At 46.8% G+C, this 23,991-nt stretch overlaps 1 protein-coding gene across 2 annotated transcripts in view; it reads left to right on the top strand.

Moving 5' to 3' along the window:
• Positions 1–23,991, top strand: part of CLPB (ClpB family mitochondrial disaggregase) — a 135,002-nt gene that overhangs the window by 98,026 nt on the left and 12,985 nt on the right. For both annotated transcript variants that reach the window (XM_081154147.1, XM_081154148.1), the window contains exons 6-9: positions 1,099–1,196; positions 11,307–11,421; positions 18,539–18,616; positions 19,821–19,876. In XM_081154147.1, the coding sequence (XP_081010273.1) occupies positions 1,099–1,196; positions 11,307–11,421; positions 18,539–18,616; positions 19,821–19,876 (347 nt within the window). The remainder of the gene's footprint in view (positions 1–1,098; positions 1,197–11,306; positions 11,422–18,538; positions 18,617–19,820; positions 19,877–23,991) is intronic.

Genomic DNA, 23,991 nt, shown 5'->3' on the forward strand with positions numbered 1-23,991 from the left:
GGAGAGTGAGGTGCTCAGACCTGGGTTTTGGAAAAGAGATTCTGACAGCCTAGGGGAGAGTAGCCTTTCCTTCATAACTGCCAAGCCCTTGCACACAGTAAACACTATATAGGCTCAACAGCTGCTGGCACTTAAAAGAGGGAGGAGGTAGATGCATGGCCCCAGGCAAGCCCCTTCTTTTTGTCATACTTAAAGTTCTATGTCCTCAAATTACAGGAACTAATGATTGGAGGGAAGCCTGCCCACATGCACACACTCACCAACAACTAGCATTGGTAAGAGCCTCAAACAGAACTCTGGGCTTGCACAGCCAGGTTGCTGGGGATGGCCACGCCCTTCCAGAGGACTCAGCTGACTGGCAGGCATGAAGTGCCAGAGAGAAAAGAGCATTAAGAGAGACAGGAGCAGAGAGCAGAAAGAAGGGGGCCTTTTCATTGTTATTTGGCACATTCTGTGCTTTAGAAAGGAACCCTTTTATATGATTTTTATGAGTAAATATTCATCTGTATACAAATGAGTTGGATAAAAGGAATTTTTTTTTTAATTTTCATTTATTGATTTTAGATAGAGAGAGGAAAAAAAAAATCAACTTGTTGTTCCACTTATTTACACATTCATTGGTTGCTGCTTGTATGTGCCCTGACCGGAAATCGAACCTGCAACCTTGGCATATTGGGATGACGCCCTAACCAACTGAGCTACCCAGCCAGGACATAACAGGAATATTTTAATGACATGCATTGGTGTGAGGGTATATTAATCTATGTGTTTGGCACATTTGTTAGCATATTTAGCTGTGAGTATTTGTATGTGCACAGCACACCTGTGTGTGTATAACATCTATGTGTGTGTAGTATGTGTAGTATGTTTCAGCACATGTGGGAGCCCCAATACTCTGACCTCTATACCAGAGAGGACTAAGAACTCTCCTCTCAGTAGCTTGACATGTTCTTCCCACCATTCTACAGTCTCTTAGGTTTCTGTTGTTCTGTGTTCCCATGGGCATTCCTAACACTAATATCAGGGTCCAAGCCACCTCTGAGGTCCCACTGATTGCTCATAGAGCCTCTGATGACCTCTTTCTCCTCCTCATGCCAGGAGCCAACCCCCTACAGAGGAATGAAATGGGACACACACCCTTGGATTATGCCCGAGAAGGGGAAGTGATGAAGCTTCTAAGGACTTCTGAAGCCAAGGTAAGTTTCAGAGAAAGGAAAAGGCCTGTGGGCACTCTGTGAGGCATTCGGTCTTTCACTCATTAAATTGTGTCAGGCTTCACACTTCCTCTTAGGTGATTATTGTCTGTTTCAAACAAATCCAACTCCCAATCTCAATAAGAATAGGAATCTGTTCCTGTTGTGACCAGGAAGAAGCCTTAGCCACTTTTTGCTTCTAAGGATTAACCTTCAAATTTAATTTTTGAGGCGATGGACCTTTAGGTCCTCTTCATAGGAGGGGAGCAAGTGAGACAAACTCTTCAGCCCAGGCTTTGTTTCCCCAGGCCTCATGTATTCTATAGCCTCATCAAGCAATCCTTTCCTGTCACCATTCCTCTAGAACCTTTCTGTGACCCCTCCTCTCCACACACACTCCAGAGAACCATATACAGTCTGAGACCCCCAAAAACCTTCATCTTAATTTCATCTTCTCACCCAAACTTTTGAATTCCCTAAAAAAAGGGCCGCTTTCTGCTCCTCCCAGCCACCGAACTGTAACTTAGGAGCTACTTGGCACAATCCAAGAACTAGAGTCACAAATCTCAGAGATGGCAGGGACCTCAGGAATCATCAAGTCCAATGATGGGAAATCATACCAAGGCCACACCAAATAAGTCAGAGGAAAATAGTGCGGTTCTGGTTGAAGGAGAGGAAGACCTGTTTCTTCACTGGCCTGTCCCTTCTTCCCTCCTGAGCACACTCCTTGGAGGCTCTGCTGTGGGGCAAACATTTTAAATCTCTGAAATCAAATGACTCATTTTACTTCTAGGGAAACTGGAGCCCAGAGTTATGATATGGCTTGTCTTTGGTCCAGAGTAAGTTAGCATTGAGGTTCTAGAGGAATGGTGACAGGAAAGGATTGCTAGTTCCTGACCTTTTCTTATCCTCTTTCCAGCATCATGGAGTCTCCTGTGGCAAATTGGCTGAAGTGCCCTTAGATGATTCAGTGTAGCAGGTCCCACCTAGTGGCAAATATTCTCTGTGTCTTGAGTAAAAGCACTTAGGTCACTGGACTGAGATAGACAGGCTGTGGGTTGTGATCCCACCTCCACCATTTACTGACTGGGTGATCTTGGGCTAGTACTTTTCCTCACTGAAGCTCCATTTACCTCTTTGAAATGAAAACAATGGACTAGATGGTTTCTAAGTTTCCATTCAATATACATTTGTCTGTGTGTCAGTCAAGATAAACATATTACGCTGTTGTAATAACCCCAAATTTCAGTGGTTTAAAACAACAAAGATTTATTTTTGCCTCATGTTGCATGTTCACTGTGGGTCAGTAGTAGCGGAGTGCTCTGCTCATTACAGGCACTCACGGACCCCAGTGCAGAGCAACCACCCGATGGAACATTGCTGGTTGCTTGGGAAAGGAATATTCTGGAAGACTTGCATCTACAGTTAAATGTTCAGCATTGAAGTAGAACCCTCTGCTTCCACTCACAACTCACTGGACATACTAATACCCTGTTCCTGCCCAATCACAGGGAGACCAAGAATAAACCTACCATGCGCCTAAAAGAGGGGCAACTGGGGCAACTGTAAATATTTTGTAACCAGCATTAACTACAGTTTGTTTCCTTGGTATCCTTAGTAACCGTCTTGCAGTGTTCCCTCCAGAGAAGGGGAGGAGTTAGGAAGGTGGATGGGCTTTCACAACACATTCCAAGGGGCACTTGGGACCAGCAAGGAGCAAAAATTCCACAGAGCAAACACTTCCCTCCCTTTGTTCAGACTTCCCACCCCTAGGAGCAGCCCTGGAAGTCAGGTCAGCTTTCCTGTGTGCCTTAAGGAAGTTCCTAAGCATGTTTCAAATAACCTCAGGGACTGCATCCCAGTCATCATTTCCCCTTTCGGGCCTAATTACTATCCCCTGAGAGCAAGCACTGAACTTGGCCAAGAGTGTAAATGGTTTGTCAGGTGATGTGACATAAAGCAGACTCTGGTCTGGTCATGTAAAGCAAGACAACAGGCCACTTAGTGCCAGCATAGGTGAAGGGGTAGGGCTGCTGAGGGACCCTTAACAACATTCGGCTGCCCATGAAATGGCTTGATGTTGGCCTCAAGGCTTGTGTCCCAAGTTAAGAAATGGCACTTGCATTCCTTCGTTCCTCTGCCAGTCAGACCCTTCTGGACCACGGAGGGCAATTGCAGACACTACCTTCTGAGTAGACAGAGCTCTTAGAATCTGTGCAGAGGAGGGCACTAAGGAGGCAAGAGGAACTGTGCCCTGAGAAAAGGCTGAAGGCAATAGGGTCATCTGGCCCTGAGAGGAGAGACCGCACGTAGGCATGGGGATGGCTGTGAGTGGGAGGGGGGAGATTCATTCAGTGGCAAAGCTAAGACAGAGCCAAGCTTAATGAGTGGCAGCTGCAAGGAGGAGCTCCCTAACAGAGCTGTCATACAGTGCAAGGCTAGACAACCACTTAGAGCCAGCCCAGGGCTTCTGTAGCCTCTCAACTAGAAGACTGTTTGTCTTTTGTCACCTCTCTGCACTTGATCCCTTCATCTAGTCTGAACTTCCTACATGTGGAATGTCCATCTGTCCACTGAGCATCTCTACCTGATTGCTCTGCCCTTCCATCAGATCCTAACTAGCTGAACTGCCTCTCTGCTCTCCCTGGATGTCAGCATCATTGTCTTCCTCTCAGTTGCTTAGCATCTATGTGCTCACCCATTCTTTCTGCTGTTGTTTTCCTCCAAGCTGCAAAAACTACGTCTTCAAAATTGTAAGGCAGAGTTCCTGGGGAAGAGCACTGCTTTAGACCTCCGTTCTGTGTCCCTCTGCCAGTAAGTAAGCAGCAGCTGCTCCTGAGTTCAGGCCAAAGTTCATAACGTAACGACTCAGGCCTGAAGGGTGTTGAGGCTCCAGCTGGAGACCACATCTCCTGTCTCTCTATGTAGACGTGAGTTACCACCACTGGTCTGATCTTATGCCTCTTCTCTCTGTCCCACATCCTCTGCCACCCAGCTCATGCTCCTCCACCTTCACCTTCACCTTCCACTGCACAGTCAAATATGTGCTCATTATAGAAAATCTGTAATTATAAAAGTTCTCTCTCCCATCCTGGAAAATTAGGAAAGTAAAATAAGAGAATTGAATAATTCGGTACATATTTATAAATGACACCTGTATACCAGGCTCTGGGCTGTGTTGGAAGAAGACAGATGGTGAAACACTGAAGGAGTTCACAGTCTGACAAAGAGACAGGCAAGTGAAACCATGACACCACTGATTCATCAGTTCCAGGGAAGCCCTGGAACTGAAAGCCCAGAGACGGCCTCTAATCCTGCCTGGGAGATCAAGGAAGGCCTCCTGGAAGAGATGTCAACTAGCTGAATCTCAATTAAAAGCATTCTAGCCCTTCTACATATATATAACTGCTATTAATATTTTTAATTATTTATAATAATAGTAGGTACCATTTGTCTAGTATATCCAGGCACTATGCCCAGGGGCTCTAATATATATTTTTTCTAACCCTACAACAAATCTATGAAGCAGCTCTTATTATTGCCATTTTACAGATGGGAAACTGAAGCTGAAAGAAAGAAAGCAGGCGGCTCACAGAAAATCAAGTTGCTATAAGTAACTATTGAGATATAAATCAGAGATTTCCTCTTATGATACTATATTTACTTTTTCTGGACCATACCTATATATGTTTATATAGATGGACTTTTTGTATACACCAGGGATCTCAAACTGGCAGCCATGTTTTATTTTGCCAACCCAGAATTTTTAAAAATGTGAATGTAATGCTTTAGAGGTTGGAGCTTGGACTCTCTAGCCATAGGTTTTCCCATTCCCTGTTGTATGTGCCTGCCTGTCAGACATTTATATTTCCTACTTGGCTCTCAAGGTGTTTAAGTTATGATCCTAGTTCCTCATTTGGAATCTGCTTTATTCACTTAATGTTATTTCTTGATGATTTTCCTACTTTAAAATTATCTATTAGCCTAATGTTTCATTTTATTCTGCATTTTAAAAGGTGTTGCTTATCTAAAACTTGTCATCTTAATTGACCTAAATGAGTTTCTCTTCACTGTTGGTTTACTCAGTTCTCTCAGCCTCCTTGGGACATCCGAGAACATCCAGAAGTGAATGAAGCCCAGCTCCTGTCCCCTGAGCTGGCCATATGGGACAGGAGGGTGGGGAGAGGCAGGTGCTCCTGGCTCTCATACCCACAGACTGACTTGTGCCTTAGGGGAGAGGTCTACACAGAGTTTGCAGGGCTCCAAGAAAGCATGGATCTCCTCCAGGTAGAATGAGCAGGGCAGGCTTCACAGAGGAGGTAGCCTGTGGTCTCACTTTGAAGGATTTCACCAGATGGAGCTTTAATACTTAAAGCTTAGACCATTTTCATGTCTTAACTAAGTGACGAAGGAGAGGTAGAAATATATCTCTGTGCACATGATGGCAGATAAAACAAAAATATGGGGAGCTATTCCATGATGAATATTCAGCTGAGGGGGACGTGCTGGTGCCAGCCCGCATCTCCACTCCCAGATCCTCACTCCACTGAGACTCACGAGGAATTTATTGCTCATTTTAATCACACCCAGAGAATGAATTGGCAGGAATATTAGGCAGATAGACCTATCATATATATTTTATTTGCATATCCCAGTGACAGAATCACAAGCACATTTTCTATCTCTATATTTTTTCATTTGCTTCAGGGGTAGCTGGGGATGCAATGCTCCCCTGGGCCCCCATGCAAGGCTGTGAGCCTGGGTGCTCCCATCAGAGCTGAAAGAAGCTTTCTGGGAGGGAAGGAGTGAGGTATGCAGCAGGGTTGTGTTCCTCCTGGTTTAGGGTGAAGAGAAACCTCTTCCCTTCCTTGCCTAGCCTATTCCCTGCTGCACATCTCATTTTGAGTGCCGGTGCCTGGCCCTGTGCTTGGTCCTATGGGGATGAAAACACGTCTTCATTACAGCTTTACTCTGGGCCAGACACAGCACTCTATGCTTTATGGGGACGTTTTTGCTTTGTCTTTTCTTTGTTTTTAACTTCTTAAAAACTTTTTATTGAAATATACTTATATAAAGTGCATGTAATATTAGTGTACAGCTCACTGTAGTTTCATAAACTAAATGCACCTGATCAAGAAATAGACTATTATAAGCACTCAGAAGTCCACTTCATACTCCTTCCAGTCACTCCCCACCCCCCAAAGGTAAGCATTTTCCTGGTTTATTTTACTTTTACTTTCACCTAATTTTAAAAAATAATACAATGAATTCCTATAAACCCTTCATCCAGACTACCAAACATTAAAATTTATCACACTTGCTTTATTACTTAAATATGCATAAATTATATAGAGATATACCTTTTCTGAATCATTTGAGAGTAAGTTATACACTTTATGTCCCTTTATCCTTAAACTATAAATTTCCCAAAAAACAAGTACATTTTCTTGTATAATCTCAGTACAATCCTCAAAATCAAAGCATTATATTGACATTAACTAATCCACAGATGTTATTCAGATTTTACCAGTTGTCCCAATAATTCCCTTTATAAGAAAAGAAAATTCTGGATTCCAAGTTGGATTCAGTTGTCTGTCTCTATGGTCTCCTTTGATCTGGAACAGTTCCTCAGTCTTTCATTACCTTGATATTCTAACAAGTACTAACTGGTTATGTAGACTGTCCCTCACTTTGGGTTTGTCTAAGGTTTCCTTATAATCCAATTCAGATTATGCATTTCTGGCAAGAACACCCTCTGATGTTTATTTTCAGTAAATTCATTAGGTAGCCCTGTGCTAAAAGTAGAGGTATGATATTTGTGTTTTAAGTCTCATCTCCCTGAATAGACTCTGAACTCCCTGAAGGCCTCTTATCTCCAGGGTGAAAGTGCAGGCACTGGAGTCAAGACTGTAAGGGTCAGTGTTCTATCTCTATTACTTGCTACCAGTAGAACCTTCTTTTAATTAACTTTATATGTGGAGGGATAAGATATTCTGAACTTCATAGGGCTATGAGGATTAGAACAGCTGTTCCCAAATCAGGCAAGACTCACCAATGGATGCTAACACTAGTGAATGGAAGTTTGAGGAATAACAGGACATTTACATAGTCTCAGAGTCTCACCCCACAAGATACTTATTAATTGCAAAGAGAAAAATGATAGAGGAGAAACCTGGGGCAGACCACCTTAACCAAGTGATCAAAGTCAACATCACCAGTTATAGGATACAGTACCATCAGGTGCCTCCTGGTTTGATGCACTGAGTCGAACACAACTCATTTTCTCACTTCAGCCACTGCTTGTCCCTCTTAACCTTTCCTCACCAGTCTTGTCTCTGGATCAACCCGATATTTGCAGAGGAGTGACATGATCCAATTTACATGTTAATAATACTCTGGCAGCAACAGGAGGATGGTCTGGAAGAGAGGAGAATGGAATCCAGGATGTTGACATAGTGGCCACCAAGCCTGCTCTGTGCCCAGCCTTCCTCTACAGGAATATGTACTTTATGAGCCAGTTCAAGAGACTTTCAAGTCCCATAGATGCCTCTCTCATCCTCCAGTCTCCCCTTCTATCTGCTCTGCATCCCCTAGGCTCCTTTGTTGGACCCCTGAGCTCCTCTTGTCATCATTCCCCCTACTTAGGGTTCTTGTCATCATCCCCCTCCCTTCTCATCTGTTGCCCCCTAGTCCCCTTTGTTGACCTCCCCACCCAGCTCTCTGTCATCCCCAGCTTCAGGGCGTAATAGAAACCCTGACTATGATGTGAGCTGGGGTAGGAGTCAGGGAGTCAAGAGGACGGGGCATACCTGAGTCTGCCTGTGAGCAGCCAGTGGGCTCTGTGTCCCTGAACTCCTGTGAGAGGCAAACTACAGCTTGGCCTCTCTTCTCTTCCCTCCACCCCCATTCTTTCCCAGAGTCCCATTATACCACCCTGCCCCAGCTACCCTCTCAGTGAACACGCTGCCAGGTTCATTATCAGACTTGCTCCCTGAGGGATGCCCAACAGTAATGGTGCCTGACATACCCTTTCTCCCTGTAACCTTCCCCTGTAGAGCCACTCAGTCCAGCTTCCCACCTGTGAGTGAGTGCAACTAGGCTTTGCCTCGGCCTCCCAGCCCTTTCCTGTAAATGCACTCACAGCCAGGAGGGGTGCCATATTAAATCAAGAGTGATGGAAACCAGTGGCTGCGATTATCCAGCCAAGATGCAGCATAGGGAGCTGGTTGCTGCTAGCTCCAGGTAAGGGCTTCTGAAGCTAATAGCATATGGCTTTTATTAAGAAGATGATCACTCCCCCACTCTGGCTTTCCTGGGTGGCTTCTTCCTAGTGCCTCTCAGCCCAATACTCTCTGCCTCTGCAGGCTGGGTCACCTGCTTATCTTCTCTAGTAGAACCCAGTCAGACCATGGCCTTAACCTTAATCCCTCTAGCCTTCCTCCCCATCTCCCCAAAAAGCCAGGAACAATCATAGCCCACATTTATGGAACCCTTACAAAGTGCCTTCTCCCATTCTCTCTCCTTTTTCCCAAGAAGAGTATATGCAAACCAAGTATTTCCCTCTCCTAGGTTCTTCCACTGGGCTAGCTTTTCACAAGTCATTCATTCAACATATTTTTTGGGGGTACAGAGTCTGTGCTAAGCATTAGGAAAAGATCATGAAGCAATAGTCTTCTATCTGGTTTAATCCCAGTATCCTGTACATGTTTATCCAGAATTCTTATGCATTTTCAGAAGTTTTTCTGAATAGATATTTGGGGCTCCTTGCTGTTGGAGAATCAGTTTTAGGCCGTAGGTTAAATGTTTCCCAGAGTCGTCTAGAAAGCTCCTGAGAAACCAGCCAAATCACGGTGTAACCTTTCCCCACCCTCAGCCCCATAGAAGTTAATGACCCTTTCCCCTTACCCAAGACAATAACAAGAATTCTAAGACAGCCTAAAATCATGACACTGAAGAAGAGTTACAGGAAGTAGAAATGTTTCCCTGGAGAAGACAAGAAGGCCATGGTGATTGTACCCAAAACAACAAAGTGACGAAAAAGTCATATTAGGTTTGGCATGCAGCAAAGGAAAAAGATATATTCTATGAGGCCCCACAGATCATTGGATGGAAAGTACCTAGAGGCGGAATTCTGTACCACATATGGAAAGTTGACAGGCAGAGATGTGCCACAGTAGGTGTCCTTGGAACACTGCTGGTGGTGGGACTGTACCCTGGGTTCCTAGGGGAAGGAGTCAGGGGCTACTTCTGGGGCAGTGGGGCATCCAAGTGGACTTGGCTCCTGGCTTCTGCTTGAGCCAGAGCAACTCTTCTCTTTATGTATGGAGCTCCATGCAAATTAAATTAGTTTAAAGAGTTCCTGTACAAAAATGAATGAATGAATGAATGAATGAATGAATGGCACTGGGTTATTACCTAATCGGTTATCAAAATGCAGCAAAGGAGAAGTAACATTTATCAAAGGCCTCCCAAGGGCCAGGTACTGTGCTCTCCTCCACTTGAGTCTGTCACATACCACTTCTACATACATATTCGCTGTGTGCCAGAGACTGTGCCAGGTGCTTTGTATACACTATCTCATTTAATCCCCACCAGTATCCCACAAGGATCCTGCAAGGTAGGCATGTGTACCATCCCCATGTTAGATGAGGAAACTAAAATTCAAGGAGATGAATTAACTGGTGAGGGAGCAGTGTGAGCAAAAGGCCTAGAGGTAGGGATACCCATTACTGAGGGGAAGTGAGGAAACAGACCCAACAAACCATGGGAGGCCAACTTCCATTGCTGTGAGCTCCCTCCATGGTTTGCCTGACTGACTACAAGCCAGCCAACCCACTGGCCAGGGCTGTACCAGCCAGTCTGTGTGTATCTCACCATCAGAGCCTACCAGCCTAGTGGACCTGAGTGCTGAGAGGGCCTGGGTGGGCAGAGAGGAGGAGGAGGAGGCAGATATATGACTGGAGTCGTCAGAGCCAGGTGATGTATGTGGCGCCTGAGGGAGCTGCACAGTGACACTCTGGATTCCAACCGGCAAGCGTCGCTCCGCTGGGATCGGTACCGAATTATTGCTCCACATGAAACCCCAGGACTGATGGGAGCTTTCAGTTACAGACTGATAGCAACAACCAAAATTGGATTGTTTGCTATTTATTTTTTTTAACTTCTGTCAAGGTCACTACCGTAACAGGAAAACACTGCCCAAGCAGCAGGTATTTTTCATCCACTCTGCCCGCAAGAGCAATCTGCAGCCACAACTTTAGTGACAGGGCCCTACCGTGGCAGCTTGCTTTCTAGAAATCTGTCAGTGTTATAGGGGTCTGAGGGGAAAGGAGGCTCCTGAATTCTCTGCTCTAAGACCTGCTTCCCTCCCCTGTCCCCCAGCTTCGTAAGTGCCTTTACTGAAATGGACTACGCCCAGGGCCAGCACATGCCAGGCACTCATCATCACTAGAACCTCCCATGGGGCAGCACACAGTTCTCTTCCTTCTCGGAGCCCCACATTTCCATCATGGTAGTCACAGGGCCCAGCACATAGCCATTGCTGAATAATTGTGTTTAATTGAAATGCAGTATCATTGAAGTGGAGGGTGTTCATAGCTCTGATTTAAAAACCAAAAAAGGTTTTCAAGAGGATATGTGGAAAGGGAAAGGGACCTATATTTGCTAAGTACTTACTGCGTGCCAGCCACAATGCTAGGCACATTATATACGTCATCATATTTAATCCCTAATTAATAGATAAACTGAGGTGAAGTAACTTACTCCAGGTGATAAGCACATTCTATAAGTGATAAAGCTGGGATTCAACCCCATGTCTTCTGTCAGACTTCAGAGTCAAGGGTAATTTTAGTAGTAGTACTTATTTTACTAGCAGAGTGAGCCAACACTCCTGGGCAGTGGCCATCTGAGGTAAGGGGGTGGGGGAAGGGGTAGAATGAGAGGACGGAGGAAGGACTAGGCCTCCAGTGGTCCTGAGCCAGAGCTGTGCATCCTGGCCCCTGGGGAGCCAGGCCCTTGTTTTATCCCCTGGGTCAAGGATAGAATGAAACCAGGATGCTGCTGGGATGCCGCTGGGCCTGGCACTCCTGAGCCACCTTTGCTCTCCCCCCACAGTACCAGGAGAAGCAGCGGAAACGTGAAGCTGAGGAGCGGCGCCGATTTCCACTGGAGCAGCGGCTGAAGGAGCACATCATTGGCCAGGAGAATGCCATCGCCACAGTGGGTGCAGGTGAGGATCTAAGATGCTAGCCAGTGCCAGAAGGGACAGGGTAGCTCGTGGTCTGCTGCAGTGAAGTGTACATCCTGCTGTCACCGTAACTGTGGGGAGGTAGCTAATAATATTACAACTTCATATTTGTCAGGTACTTTCTATGTGCCAGGCATTGTGATAAGCTTTTGCATGTTCTGTCATTTAATCCTTATTGCAACCCTGTGAGGTTGGTACCATTAAATCCCCATTTTACAGATGAGGAAGCTGAGACAGAGCACTTAAATAATTTCTCAAGGCTACTTTTCCTCTGTTTACAATGTATTTCTGACCATCATCTGGTCCATTGTTTCCCACATCCCTACTTTTCAGGTGGGGAAACTGAGACCCAGAGAGGAATGGGAGCTTTGTCCATCACTAGTAATGTAGCAGCTGAGCCAGAACTAGAACTTTGTCTTCTGCCATTGGCTCAGTTTTAGGGAAAACATCCTGAACAAGTCTTAAGTGCTTTCTTCTCCACCCCAGAAGTTCTTATGTCCCATACTTTGACACCTGGGAGCCAGACTGCCCACTGGTATAACCCCTAATCTAATGGCCCTCCTGCGCATGCTGACCCCACTGGAGAGAAATATAGGATTAGGGTTCTGCTAAAGGTGGTGGCCTCACCATTGTTCTCTGACCCAGGTACATGACCCCTGAGGGTGACCTCAGACGCAGCAAGGGCAAAGGAACCCATGATCAGCTTAGAGAAGGGGATATCCCCCAAGGCAGTGGCTCTCAAAGCAGGGTCTCTGGACCAGTGTCATCAATATCCTCTGGGACCTCGTTGGAAATGCAGATCTCAGGCCTCGCCCCAGTCCTTTGGAATCAGAAACAGGATGGAGCCCAGCAACCCATGTTTTTAACAGGCCCTGCAGGCAATTCTGATCTTCAGTTCAAGTTTAAAAACCTCTGCCCTGCGGTATCTCAGTCAGTCCCACTTACATATTGCTTACTTCTTCTCTCCAAGCATTTGGTGGCACCAGATGCAGTTCAGCAGTGGCCAGGGACAGCGCCAGGTTCTGCTCACTGATAAAGGAGATATCAGGCTGAAATTGTGGTGCCCCTCTGGGATATCGTGGGGTGGCATTTTCAGCCCTAGGAAACCAATTAGAGGAGTAATTGAAAAGTGAAGGTAGTTGTCCCTGTGACACACAGAGCCCAGCCTGGTCTTCATCATTCTCACACACACCAATGGGACTCGTGGCTGCTGTCAGGGGCCTGACCCAATCAGCAGATAAAAGTGTCCTGGTGACCAGAGCTGCCTCACAAGTTAGAGGTCAGAAGGCTGCCTGCTGGCACATACAGGAGCCAGAGAAAGCTTTTTTGAATATACAAGGCCCCACTGCTCAGGCACAAACCACACCAAGCTGCCCTTTTGGGTCTAGATACAGACATCCGTCCTCAGCCACCATCTTGGAGGTGGCAACTTCCCACTTCTTTGCCAACATTGTGTCTGAAATGGAGGGAGGGGAGACCCTGGGAGCTCTCTGGTTGGAGAGAGAAGGAGTAGCCCATGGAGAGATAGATTACCTGGGCAGAGAGCTAAGAAAGCATCTCCTACTGGAGTCTCCTGTGCACTTGGGCCAGAACTGCAGCTGCATCATAGTGTTTTCCCTCTGCTTCTTACATGGCCCTTTCCCAGCAGGCTGCCTGCTCCCTTGACCTCCTGTTTCTCACCAGCTTCTCAATCCCATAAGATAAGAAGCTGCCAGAAGTAAGAGTTGGGGGGAGGGAGGGAAGACATTGAGATGGGAAGACTTAGACCAAACTAGGCTTGAATAGCAGCTCAGCAGTTACCAGCTGTGCCACTCAAGCTAGTCATTTAGCTGCTTTGAGCATCGGTTTCCTCTCCTGTGTACTACAGAGCTGATCCAGACAACCTGAATATAAAGCACATGCGCTTTCCACTGCCAGACAACACTGAATGAAATCTAGTCCCTGTCCTTAAGATGTTGACCATCTAGGGTTGGGCACTGTGCTCTTTAAGTCAGGCCCACAACTGTTTCCTTCAAGCTGGGACTGGTCCTTAGTCCCAGCCCCAGGCTGGCCTCTTTCCCTAGTCCTACAGACCTCTGCTGCCACACCCATCTGTCTCCCCTTGTCTCGGACCCACACAGGAGTAGATGATTCAGCTCCCCACCTTCCAAGGGCTGTCAGAATGTCTGCCCTGAGTGCTTTCTTCTATCCAAAGCTCCATTCTGTCACCAAAACTCTGCCTCAGATCAGAAGGGCCCTACTCCTTGGCCTCTGATATGTAGGTTGACCCTACCATGGCCCCAGTGACCTTAGAAAAGGCAAAGAGACTATTGGAGCCTGGGCTGTGGGGCCGATAGGTCATCACCTCCATTTGTAAGGCAGTAACTATGTGCCCACCTTGCTAGAAGCCCTGCGGCTGGGGATCACACTGATAATGGTGAGATAATGTCCAGCTACCCACCCAGGTGAAGCCGGAGGCACTCTCTGGGTCAGGGTTTGTGGTAGGCAGTCAGCAGCCAGTGCCTTAGGACCGCAAGGATAAAGGAGGTACAGGAATGGGAAGCAGATCTAGAGGGTAGGCCAGGCCTCCCTGGATCCTCTAGGCTAGTGTCAGATTTGTGCTAGGGACTGGCTGGGTAGACCCTGGCACCCAGGGGTACCATGAGGATGGGTAGCCAGAGAAGTGCCGCAGAATGAATTGATTTGATAAATGGCCATTTATTACCCTCTTGAATTGGCTGAAACCAATTTCGGTCACATCAACCCCTGGTAAGTGCTGGGATATTGATTTGTGCAAAGTAATACAGTGAATTTATCAGTGTGATCCCCAGCTGCAGGGCTTCTAGCAAGGCTGGCGCACAGTTACCACCTTACAAATGGTGGAGATAACGCACCAACCCCACAACCCAGGCCTCTATGGCCTCTTTGGTCTTCTAGGTCACTGGAGCCAAAGCTGGGCCAACCTACATACCATAAGCTAGAGCCTTGGCATTGAAAGCAAGGCATTCCTTCCAGAATCCAGAGCTGTTCCTGGTCATGGGGTAGAAAGGGATGCCTCCTACCGTCAGGCAGATGTCCTTGGAGTTCAGAACCTCAGTTTCCCACCATCGTTCTCAGGAAGGCCACCAGCTGTCTGTTCAGCACATTCAGAGCTAGACTCTGTCCCCCTCCTCCAACCTGCCCATCTCCTGTGCTCCCATCTCACTAAAAGCACCACCATTCACTGGTCTCCTAAATAGAAACTTAGATGTTTTGTTGGCCCCTCCCTCTCTCCTCCCCCCTTAGAGCCCATCAAGTATCAAGCTCTGTCATTCTACCTCTTAAATGCATCTTAAACCTGGCCTCTCCCCTCTGCTCTTAATACCACTGCTCCAGCTCAGGACCTCTGAACTACACAGTAGCCTCCTCATTGGTCTCTCTACCTCCTTTTTTCCTGGTTTAATCACTTCTCTCAGCTGGAGTGAGCTTTGTAAAAAACTCTTCTGGCCTGGCCTGCATCGCTTAGTGGTTGAGCGTCGACTTATGATCCAGGAGATCACAGTTTGATTCCCGGTCAGGGCACATGCCTGGGTTGCAGGCTCAATCCCCAGTAGGGGATGTGCAGGAGGCAGCCAATCAATGACTCTCTCTTATCATGGATGTTTCTATCTCTCCCTCTCCCCCCCCCCCCTCTGAAATCAATGAAAAAAAAAAAAAAAAAAAGTTGCAGGTAAGTTTTAAGATGGTCCAGTAATGGTAGACATGGCCAGGAGCAGGTGCTCTGGTAAGGGAAGAACCCAGCAAGGAGGTACTGGCTCTGGTCCCACATGTGGAGAGGCATCTAAGCCTACTTGGAGCTTGCAGGGATGAGACTAGCCAGTAAAGGGAACCCTGGCACCATCTCACGCCCAAGAGCAGAGGTCAGGGGACAGGGCTCCTGAAACCCTGTGTTGAATGGCTGCTCAAGCCAGACAGCTTTCCAGGTAAGGCAAGGGTATGAGGAGGTGCTATGGCTGAGGCAGGCCTTTCCCTCAACTCCTCAAAAGCTAGCCAGAACAGAGGGGTAAAGCCCAGGGTATTCATTTATCTACCTGTGTAACCTTGAGCCAGTTACCTAACTTCTTTGTACATTATTTCCTCATCTATAGAGTGGAATCAGGTTCCCTGCCCTGCCTGCCTCACAGGTTCATAAAGAGGCTCAAATGAAGTTATGTCTACAGAAGCTCTTTAGAGATTGTGAAGCGTTAGCAGAGTGAGATGCTGCCTTCGCTGGTTCACAGTGAGAGCACCAGTACCTATGGCCACATCCTGCATGGGCCTATTCAGGTCTCTGTCTGTTCCAGCCTCTGTCCTGGCCTGACAGGACCCTCCAGGCTCCCAGCCTTGGTCCTCAGCCACACTACCAACCACACCCCCTGGAGCCCACCTTCCCCAGTCCTTCCTAGCTGCTTTCATTTTTCATTCTGTCGAATACCATCTGTTTGGCCATTTTTCTCTTCAGATATTATTAGAAATATCCAGAGTTGTAATTGTTTAATGGTTGGCATTTCACCTGTTTCACAGGGAGCTCAGATCAAGCCCACCCCACACTCGTGCCCTGGGTCTGGCAGAATTGACCAGGGACAGCTGTGCAGGGGTCTGCCTGGCATTATAAAGAGCTTTCTCCCAGGTGCATTATTAGAAAAGAAGGGGAAAGATGGCCCCAGGCACAATCCAATTGCACATTCTCCACAGTGTGTCTGAGCTGCATCACCCAGTGCTGTGCAGCTCTCGGGGGACTGGATAGCTTCCCTGAAAGAGCAGTCCAGATCAGAACCTCAGGTATCTGACACCTGGGGAGCCCCCCCCCCAGGCCACCTGTCTAAGTGATACCTGGGCACTTTTCCCTCCCCAGATACCCCATGAAGCCTGAACCCAATTTATGCTCAGCTTCTTTTCAACCTAGATTCTCAAGTCAGCCAATTTTGGGAAGAATTTGACTCCTTTCAGATGATCCCTCACTATCACCCCAACAGACATTCACTCCTAATGTTTGCAAAAGTCTAGCCTTTGCTGTTTTATAATATCTCCACCTCCCCAAATACCCCCACCCCTGGGTTCTTGTTTCTCTCAGGACACTGGGGACTCCCTCTCAGCCAGGCTTGGACTTCTCCCCTTCATCCTCAGCCTTCAGGTTCCTGTGGGGCCTCTGGGTTGCCTGAAGAGCCAGGCCTTACAGAGGACAGGGCCAGTGAGTTTAGTGATGCCTTGGACCTAGCCCAGGCAGGAGATTGGATTGCATTTTTTCAGGCCCCTCTCAGGATTTTCAGGCAGTGTCTCCCGGGCAGGCAAAGTTGCTAGTGTGACGTTCATGAAGTCACACAGTTTCCATCTGTTTCTGCTGAAACCAGAACTAGAAAGTACCTGAGGTAGCACCATTAGAGATTGATATGAGAAAGACCACAATACGGACCTAAACTCCTAGCATTTGAGACCTTAATAATCTGATTCTACCCGCCACTGCTCATGTGTGTTCCTGTCTCTCCACTTCTGTCATGCTGGCCACCTTTGCCTCTCCAGATCCTACCCAGCCTCCATGATACATCATCAATCCCACTTCTTCCAAAAAGCCTTCCTTGGTTTCTGCAGTCTCTTCTTTGAAACCCATCCACATGGGTTGTACCACGCAGTATAGTATTTAGGATCTTTACACCTCAAGACTGGTAGACACATCCCTAAGACCATCAACTCTTTTTTTAGTTGACTTGGTTTCCAGGCCTTGTTCTCTGACATACATCCCTTTTCTAATCTGCCCCTGACTTTCTGGGGACCAGACCATACATGTGGTTCCATCTGCAAACTCTTTGACATTGCACAGCACTCTGTCCCCCTCCTGCTTCTGACTGCCATGTAACCATTAATGCAACTCAGAATGATACCCACTTTTTAAAGCAGCGTATGTGACACAAAAGGACCAGTTTAGAGAGAAAAGCGACTCTGCCATCTCTACCAGTCAACTAGTAATCTAATTGTGACGTAGGCAAGTCTCTTTCTCTCTTGCCTCAGTTTCCTGTTCAGAATAATGGAGCTGAGAATTTCCTCTTGGGGTGTTTGTGCAGGTCATTTTTTTTTTTTTAATATATCTTTATTGATTTCAGAGAGAGGAAGGGAGAGGGAGAGAGATAGAAACATCAGTGATGAGAGAGTCATTGATTGGCTGCCTCCTGCATGCCCCCGACTGGGGGGGTCATGCGCATGTTGTGTAGGTCTTGAGTAATAAAATGTTGGTGATTTTTCCAGCTGTGCCTAATAGATACTATGTTCAGTAAATGGTTCATCTGATTGTTCTGCCTTATTCTGCCTCCTGCTCTTATACTTGAGTGACGCTTCTGAGTCTGATTCTCCCACTCTGGACTTGGGCATGTAATTTTCTTACCTTAAATGCACAACCCTTCATTATACGCTTTTGTTCTAGCAGAGCTAGTTGTGCCCCTAGGGAACCTGGTACAGATCCCTTCCAATCCCCCAATTTCTTCCCCCACCAAACACCTGGATGCCATGGTTAGTGGAGATGCCAACCAAGTGGCCCACCCCTTCGCACTACCAAGTGGCCCTGAGCTCCACACTACCTTTAACTGGCTTCCAGAAAATGTGTTTGACTATATTTCCAGACGGCAGACCAGACCTTGGTTTTCCCAAATGGGAAAGAGTCCAGAGCTCATACCCCATATCCTCAGGGGCCTCCTGTGGGCTTCTGCCTCTTCCATTTGCATAGGAGGCAGAGTCTCCCACCAATGGTAAGTAGATGGGTAACCAGCTGAGAGCTAAAGTTCCTCTCAAATTCTCCTTCACCAACCCCCCACCCCCTTCACCTCCATTCACCATCCACCCGCCTTGCAGTTTCCCTGGCAACGCTGAGTGCTCATCCTGGAAAACTTTATCCGAAATCTGCTCTGGGCAGCTTTCCAAATCCATGCTAACCTGATTAGGTATCTCTAGGGGCCTTGCCAGCTAATCAGATTAGGCAGCACTAATGGTAGTGAGGACTTTGAGTGGGCGCAGAGCAGTAAAACATATTGTATACTTAGTGATAATTATCCTGCCTTTTGTGTCATTGATTTATCTGCCTCCCTCCCCGTCCCGTCTTGTGTGTTGGCCATAGCGATCCGGAGGAAGGAGAATGGCTGGTATGACGAAGAACACCCTCTGGTCTTCCTCTTCTTGGGATCATCTGGAATAGGTAATAAGAGCAGATCAGCCAGTGGGGAAGAAGAGCTGGGGGAGCCCCAGCTGCTGTGGGCCACGATCAGGCCACCTACCTCTAGTTCAACTCCAGCTCCCAATACAACTGCCTCCAAATTACAGAGCCAGCAAGAGGATCATCTGTCACAGTAGGAATAGCTAGAAGGCTGCTTCTCTCTTGAAGCTGGGGTGCAGGGCCTCATTCACCTGGAGGGCCAGGCTCTTTGGGGCCTAGTAGCCTTGCTCCAGCCCCTCTGCATCCCCCAAGGCTGCCCTTTGGGTACAGTTAAACCAGCTCCACTGCCCAGCACATCAGTCTTATTCAATACAACCTGAGATGTAACCTTCTAGGAAGCTAAAGGAAGTCCCTGAGGGCCGGTACAGTGCTAGATGCATAGCAAAATTGGCTACGGTAAAATGGATTGGGTATTTTTCTAGCCAGTTGGGCTGAGGCATTCTTGCCCTCTCACTCTCTGCCCTCAGACTCCCCCAGCTCCACCACCTCCTGCCGTTTCTTGATGGGGAATTTCGGGTATTTTGTTGCTTCCTCTTTCCCTCTCAGCATTTTTATGGGCTTAGCTGTCCCTCAGATATAGGGTCCAAAAAGGTTACCATCCCCTCACCATGATACTATAGAACTTGACTTCCTAAACTAGACAGTGATTTCCAAAGGCTTGACCGTCATACCAAATGTCCATCAGAGCCACCACTTTGGTATTGTCATTCTCTCTTTACATTACAAAGAAAGTCTGTGAAGCCAAGGAGAGGTGCCCTCCCTGTCTCTAATTGGTCTGTGGCTCCAGGCCTGCTGGATGGCAAGGTTATGGGTGTCTAGAGACATGCAGTGCAGTGAGCCAGGAGATCAAGGTGCTCCTGGAGGGGCAAGGTTTGTGCTGAACTTCAAAGAACAAATTGGGTCTGGATTATAAGAGTCAACCTCCCACTCTTAGGATGCTGCTATAGAGAAAAAGCTTCAATCCCATCCACAGAAAAATCAAGATGCAATTCACACTTTTATTCCGGTCCCAGCTTCACCCTTAATTTCCTTGGCGACTTTGGGAGAGTCACTGACCCTCTACAAGATTCAACGTTTCCATCCATAAAACATATTATTTTCAGTGTCCATACATTTCTAATATTCTTTCATTCCAGGAGATAGTTACCTGGTCCTAACCCAATTCCTCTCCCTCCTTTCTTACTAGGAAAAACAGAGCTGGCCAAGCAGACAGCCAAATATATGCACAAAGATGCCAAAAAGGTAAGGGATGGGACCTACGCCTGATCTTCAGGCTATTGAGACCTCGCCACTCCTACTAGCCCATAAAACCCTAGGCTTCCTGAGTCTGGCAATAGCCAATCAAAAAGACAGGCTAAGGCCCTGGCCAGTGTGGCTCAGTTGGTCAGAGTGTCGTCTGTGTACTAAAAGGTTGGGAGTTCTGTTTCCGGTCAGGACACATATGTAGGTTGTGGGTTCAATCGCGATCGAAGCACCTATGGAAGGTAAACAATTGATGTTCTTTCTCACCTCTCTCCCCTCCCCTCTAAAATGAATAAGCATATACTCCAGTGAGGATTAAAAAAAAAAAAATACGCTCTGGCCCGTGAAGTAGGCCTCACCTCTCACCCCAACTCGGCCACCCCAACTTGCCAGGAATTTGGGCAAGTTATCCAACCTCTTTGTCCCTCAGTTTCTTCATCTATGAAATAGGAAGGCTACTCCTTGCCTGCCCTGACTCTTGGGGCACTTGGGAGAACCAAGTGAGATTCATCCTTAAAATATTTTCAAGCACCTGCTCTGTGCCAGGAATTATACAAGTTCCTCAAAAAACTGTGTGTGTTTAGACATTCTCCCTGCCCCGAGAAACTCAGCCTGAAGAAGAAAACAGCTTCAGAAACACACCATTACTGTGCATCAAGGCCATCCCAGAGGGAGTCTTGGGGCCTATAGGAGAAAACAAGTAGGAACAAGATGGTGTCTCATTATTTCTCTCCACCCCACATGAACTTTTAAATAGGATTTCTTTTTTTATTTCTTTTTTAAGAATTTTTTTGAAGCTATTTTTATTCCCAGTGCAGAGGCTAAGGTCCCCCTGCCAACCACCACAGGGTGCCCATGACCTCAGGTGCCCTTTCCTCATTTCTCTGAAATGCCTTCTCAGCTGAGGTGATAAGAATTGCTCAGGCCTCACCAGCCAAACTACCCCAGCAGCAGAGCCCCAGGCACCTCCTGTCCCACTTCTGACCTAGCTGCCCCTTTGCCACCTTCTGAGGGCCTGGCAGCCACAGAAACAAGGTAATTCAGGCTGTGTCCTCCTGAGCTGCATCCATGGCCTTCTTCCGCCTAGTAACTGGCTGAAGCCTTCTAAACCTCACTGGCTGTGCCAGTAGCTATGCTTTGCCTCAACCAAACCCAGAGCAGACCCACTTGACAGGCAGGCAGGCAAGAAGCAGCACATGACATGCTAATATGCTCCAACTGAAATAGCATTTTTAAGACAATTCATCAGGTTGGCAGCGATTGAAACAATTAGCACTCTGGAAAGAGCCATAAACTAGCAAGACTATTAGGGAAGATGCAGTTACAGGCAGGAACCACCTGATTAGGGATGAAGAATTCTGAGTGTTTTAATTTTAATACTGTCAGAAAGGTTAATATTTAATTACAAATTATAATCCCCTTATCTGAGCTGTCTTAATGTGTCTTCATACACAGTGGAAGTAGAAGGAAAGTATCTGCTGATTTGCTGGTGTAGAAAGGCGAGGGGGCTTGTGAAAAGACTGATGCTGCAAGTCGTTTTTCAGTTGGAGCATCAGTGTAGTTGGAGGCACATTTATACCAGTGCAGGGTATTCTGATGGCATCTTTCAATACGTATCTCGCCTAGGAGAAGGAAGTAACGCCATCACCCCTTGGAGACCGTGGGCTGGGTGGTCCAGACTCTGGAGCCAGTCATTCTTTGACACAGGTTCCATTTCTACTGGCCCTGGTCAGGTTACTTTACCCCCCTGTACAGTTCAGCTCTCTCGTCTCAGTGAGGCTGTCCAGTGCTCTATGGCTGTCATGAGCATCAAATGAGCTCAGGCTCCAGCACGTAGTAAGTGCCTGCTCCCTTGTCTCGTGTTTATTCATCACCTCACACTTCCCACATCAGTGCCCCGGTGACTGTCTTATCTGATCTTGGGGGAAAATAGCACAGATGCTAAATTAGACCTACTTTTCAGATGAGAAAACTGACCCTACAGCATTAAGGAATCTGTCCGTGGTCAGTTGTTAAAGGAGGAAGTAAAATCAGAATCCAGTCTCTCAACTCATTTTTTGTTGTTAATCCTCACCTGAGGATATTTTTTCCATTGGTGTTTTTTAGAGAGAGTGGAAGGTGTGTGGGGGGAGGAAACATTGATGTGAGAAAGACACATTGATCGGCTGCCTCCTACATGTGCTCTGACTGGGGCTGGGGATTAAACCTACAACCCAGGTATGTGCCCTTGACCAGGAATCGAACCCATGACCCTTCGTTGTGCAGGCCAGTGCTCTAACCACTGAGAAACACTGGCCAGGGCCAGTCTCTCAACTCTTCTCTCAGTATCATTGTTCTCACACGCAATAGGAGGCTAGATTGTAAATTTGTCAACTTTTCCCCGTGTCACATAGGGAGATGAGAGGCATGAGAAGTCCTATGTAACCATTCATGTGTTTATTTTTTAATCATAGGTAATGCATCTACAGAACCCCTGATTACAGAATCTGTGTTTAGCATAGACATTCTCTGGCCATGTAACAGGCTTGTTTGAGACCTTCAAAATCCAAGAGCCCTGGATTATAAGCTATCTAACCAGGGTACCTGACGCCTGCAGGACCCAAGGAGTGATGTGTGGGAAGTGTCATGCACATGGCCGAGTGTTAAATTGGCCTGACTAAATAAAATGAGTACTGCCTTGGGAGTTGGTGACTTAAATTCAAGCTCTGGCTCTCTGATCTTTAGTTGCCTCATTTGTAGAGTCACTCAGATCTCCAGACCTAGATGCCTCACCGGGCATTGTTTGCACATTTTTATACAGTAGTACCTCGGTTTTCGAATGTCTCCGTTGATGAACATTTCAGTTTACGAATGCCATAAACCCGGAATTAAATGCTTCGGTTTTCGAACACACCTCGGAAGTTGAACATGCCACACGGCTTCCGCTGAGGGCCAGATCCTGAGGCCTAGCTGTCGGCTGTTGATCCCTTGGTTTTCGAACGTTTCAGAACTCGAACGGTCTTCCAGAATGGATTATATTCGAAAACCAAGGTACCACTATAATTTCTTTATCAGATCTTTGAGCTTATTTTTTCTCTCATTACCCTTTACTATTCCTCCCAAATTTAGCAGCTTTATTAATTCCCATTATTAGGGTTAATAATCCTTGAGAAAGAACCTTAGTGCTATTTTGTGATCTCATCCTGAAATAGGGTAGTAGAGCCATAAGACTTGCAGTTACAAGGCAGTATGACAGAGGGGTCAGAGCAAGGATCTGAGTCCAACTGCCTGTGTTCAAATCCCAACTCTAAACTATGTGGAGTTGGCTGGGATCACAGTTTGCATTAGTTTTCTCATCTGTAAAATGGGTTCAATAATGGTGCCTATCTCATTGGATTATTATGAATGTTAATGAGATAATGATATAAAATGCTAAACACCACTCTTGGCACACAGTAAGCAATCAATACGTGTTGAATATGACTGTCATTATCATTGCCTCTCTTCTAGATAACCCTAAACTAAGCTCATATGAAACCAAAATTATTTCAGTCAAGAAAATCAAGCCCTGAGACTTGTTCAAATTTACTTAACAAATTAGTAGAATAGGGTGAGAACCCAGATCCCTTGATAGAAGTAAGCCCTAGTCTATACTCCCAGTATCCTGGGGCATTGATATCTGGGCACAAAACTTAGAACTTTTCAGATGAAGACTGCCAAGAGCCAACTGATTGATAGAGCCGGAAATATGAGGCAGTAAATGGCTAAAAGCATAGACTTGGAGCCATATTGTCAACCTTGAGTGACTTTGGGCAAGTTACTTTAATCTGTGACTCAGTTTTGTCATCTGTAAGATGGGGATGATAGACTTGTACATGTTCTGAGCCCTTTATAGCTTGCTTAGACATTGCCAGGCACATAGTAAGCACTCAGTGACTGTCAGCTGTTATCAGACACCCATCTCTTGGCTTCCAGCCCATTGCTCCCTCTGGGCAGCACTCCCAGCTTCCCCATGTATGTCCTCCCACCCTTCCTGAAGCCTGTGTTTCTCTTGGCTGAGCTGTCTGAGGCCCTCTGAAAATGCTTGCTGGCTAATGCCCATGTGCTCAGATAGCAGGGATCACCCCCACATGACC

This window comes from Miniopterus schreibersii (genome assembly GCF_964146895.1).
Source record: "Miniopterus schreibersii genome assembly, chromosome: 12".
NCBI classification, from domain to species: Eukaryota; Metazoa; Chordata; class Mammalia; order Chiroptera; family Miniopteridae; genus Miniopterus; species Miniopterus schreibersii.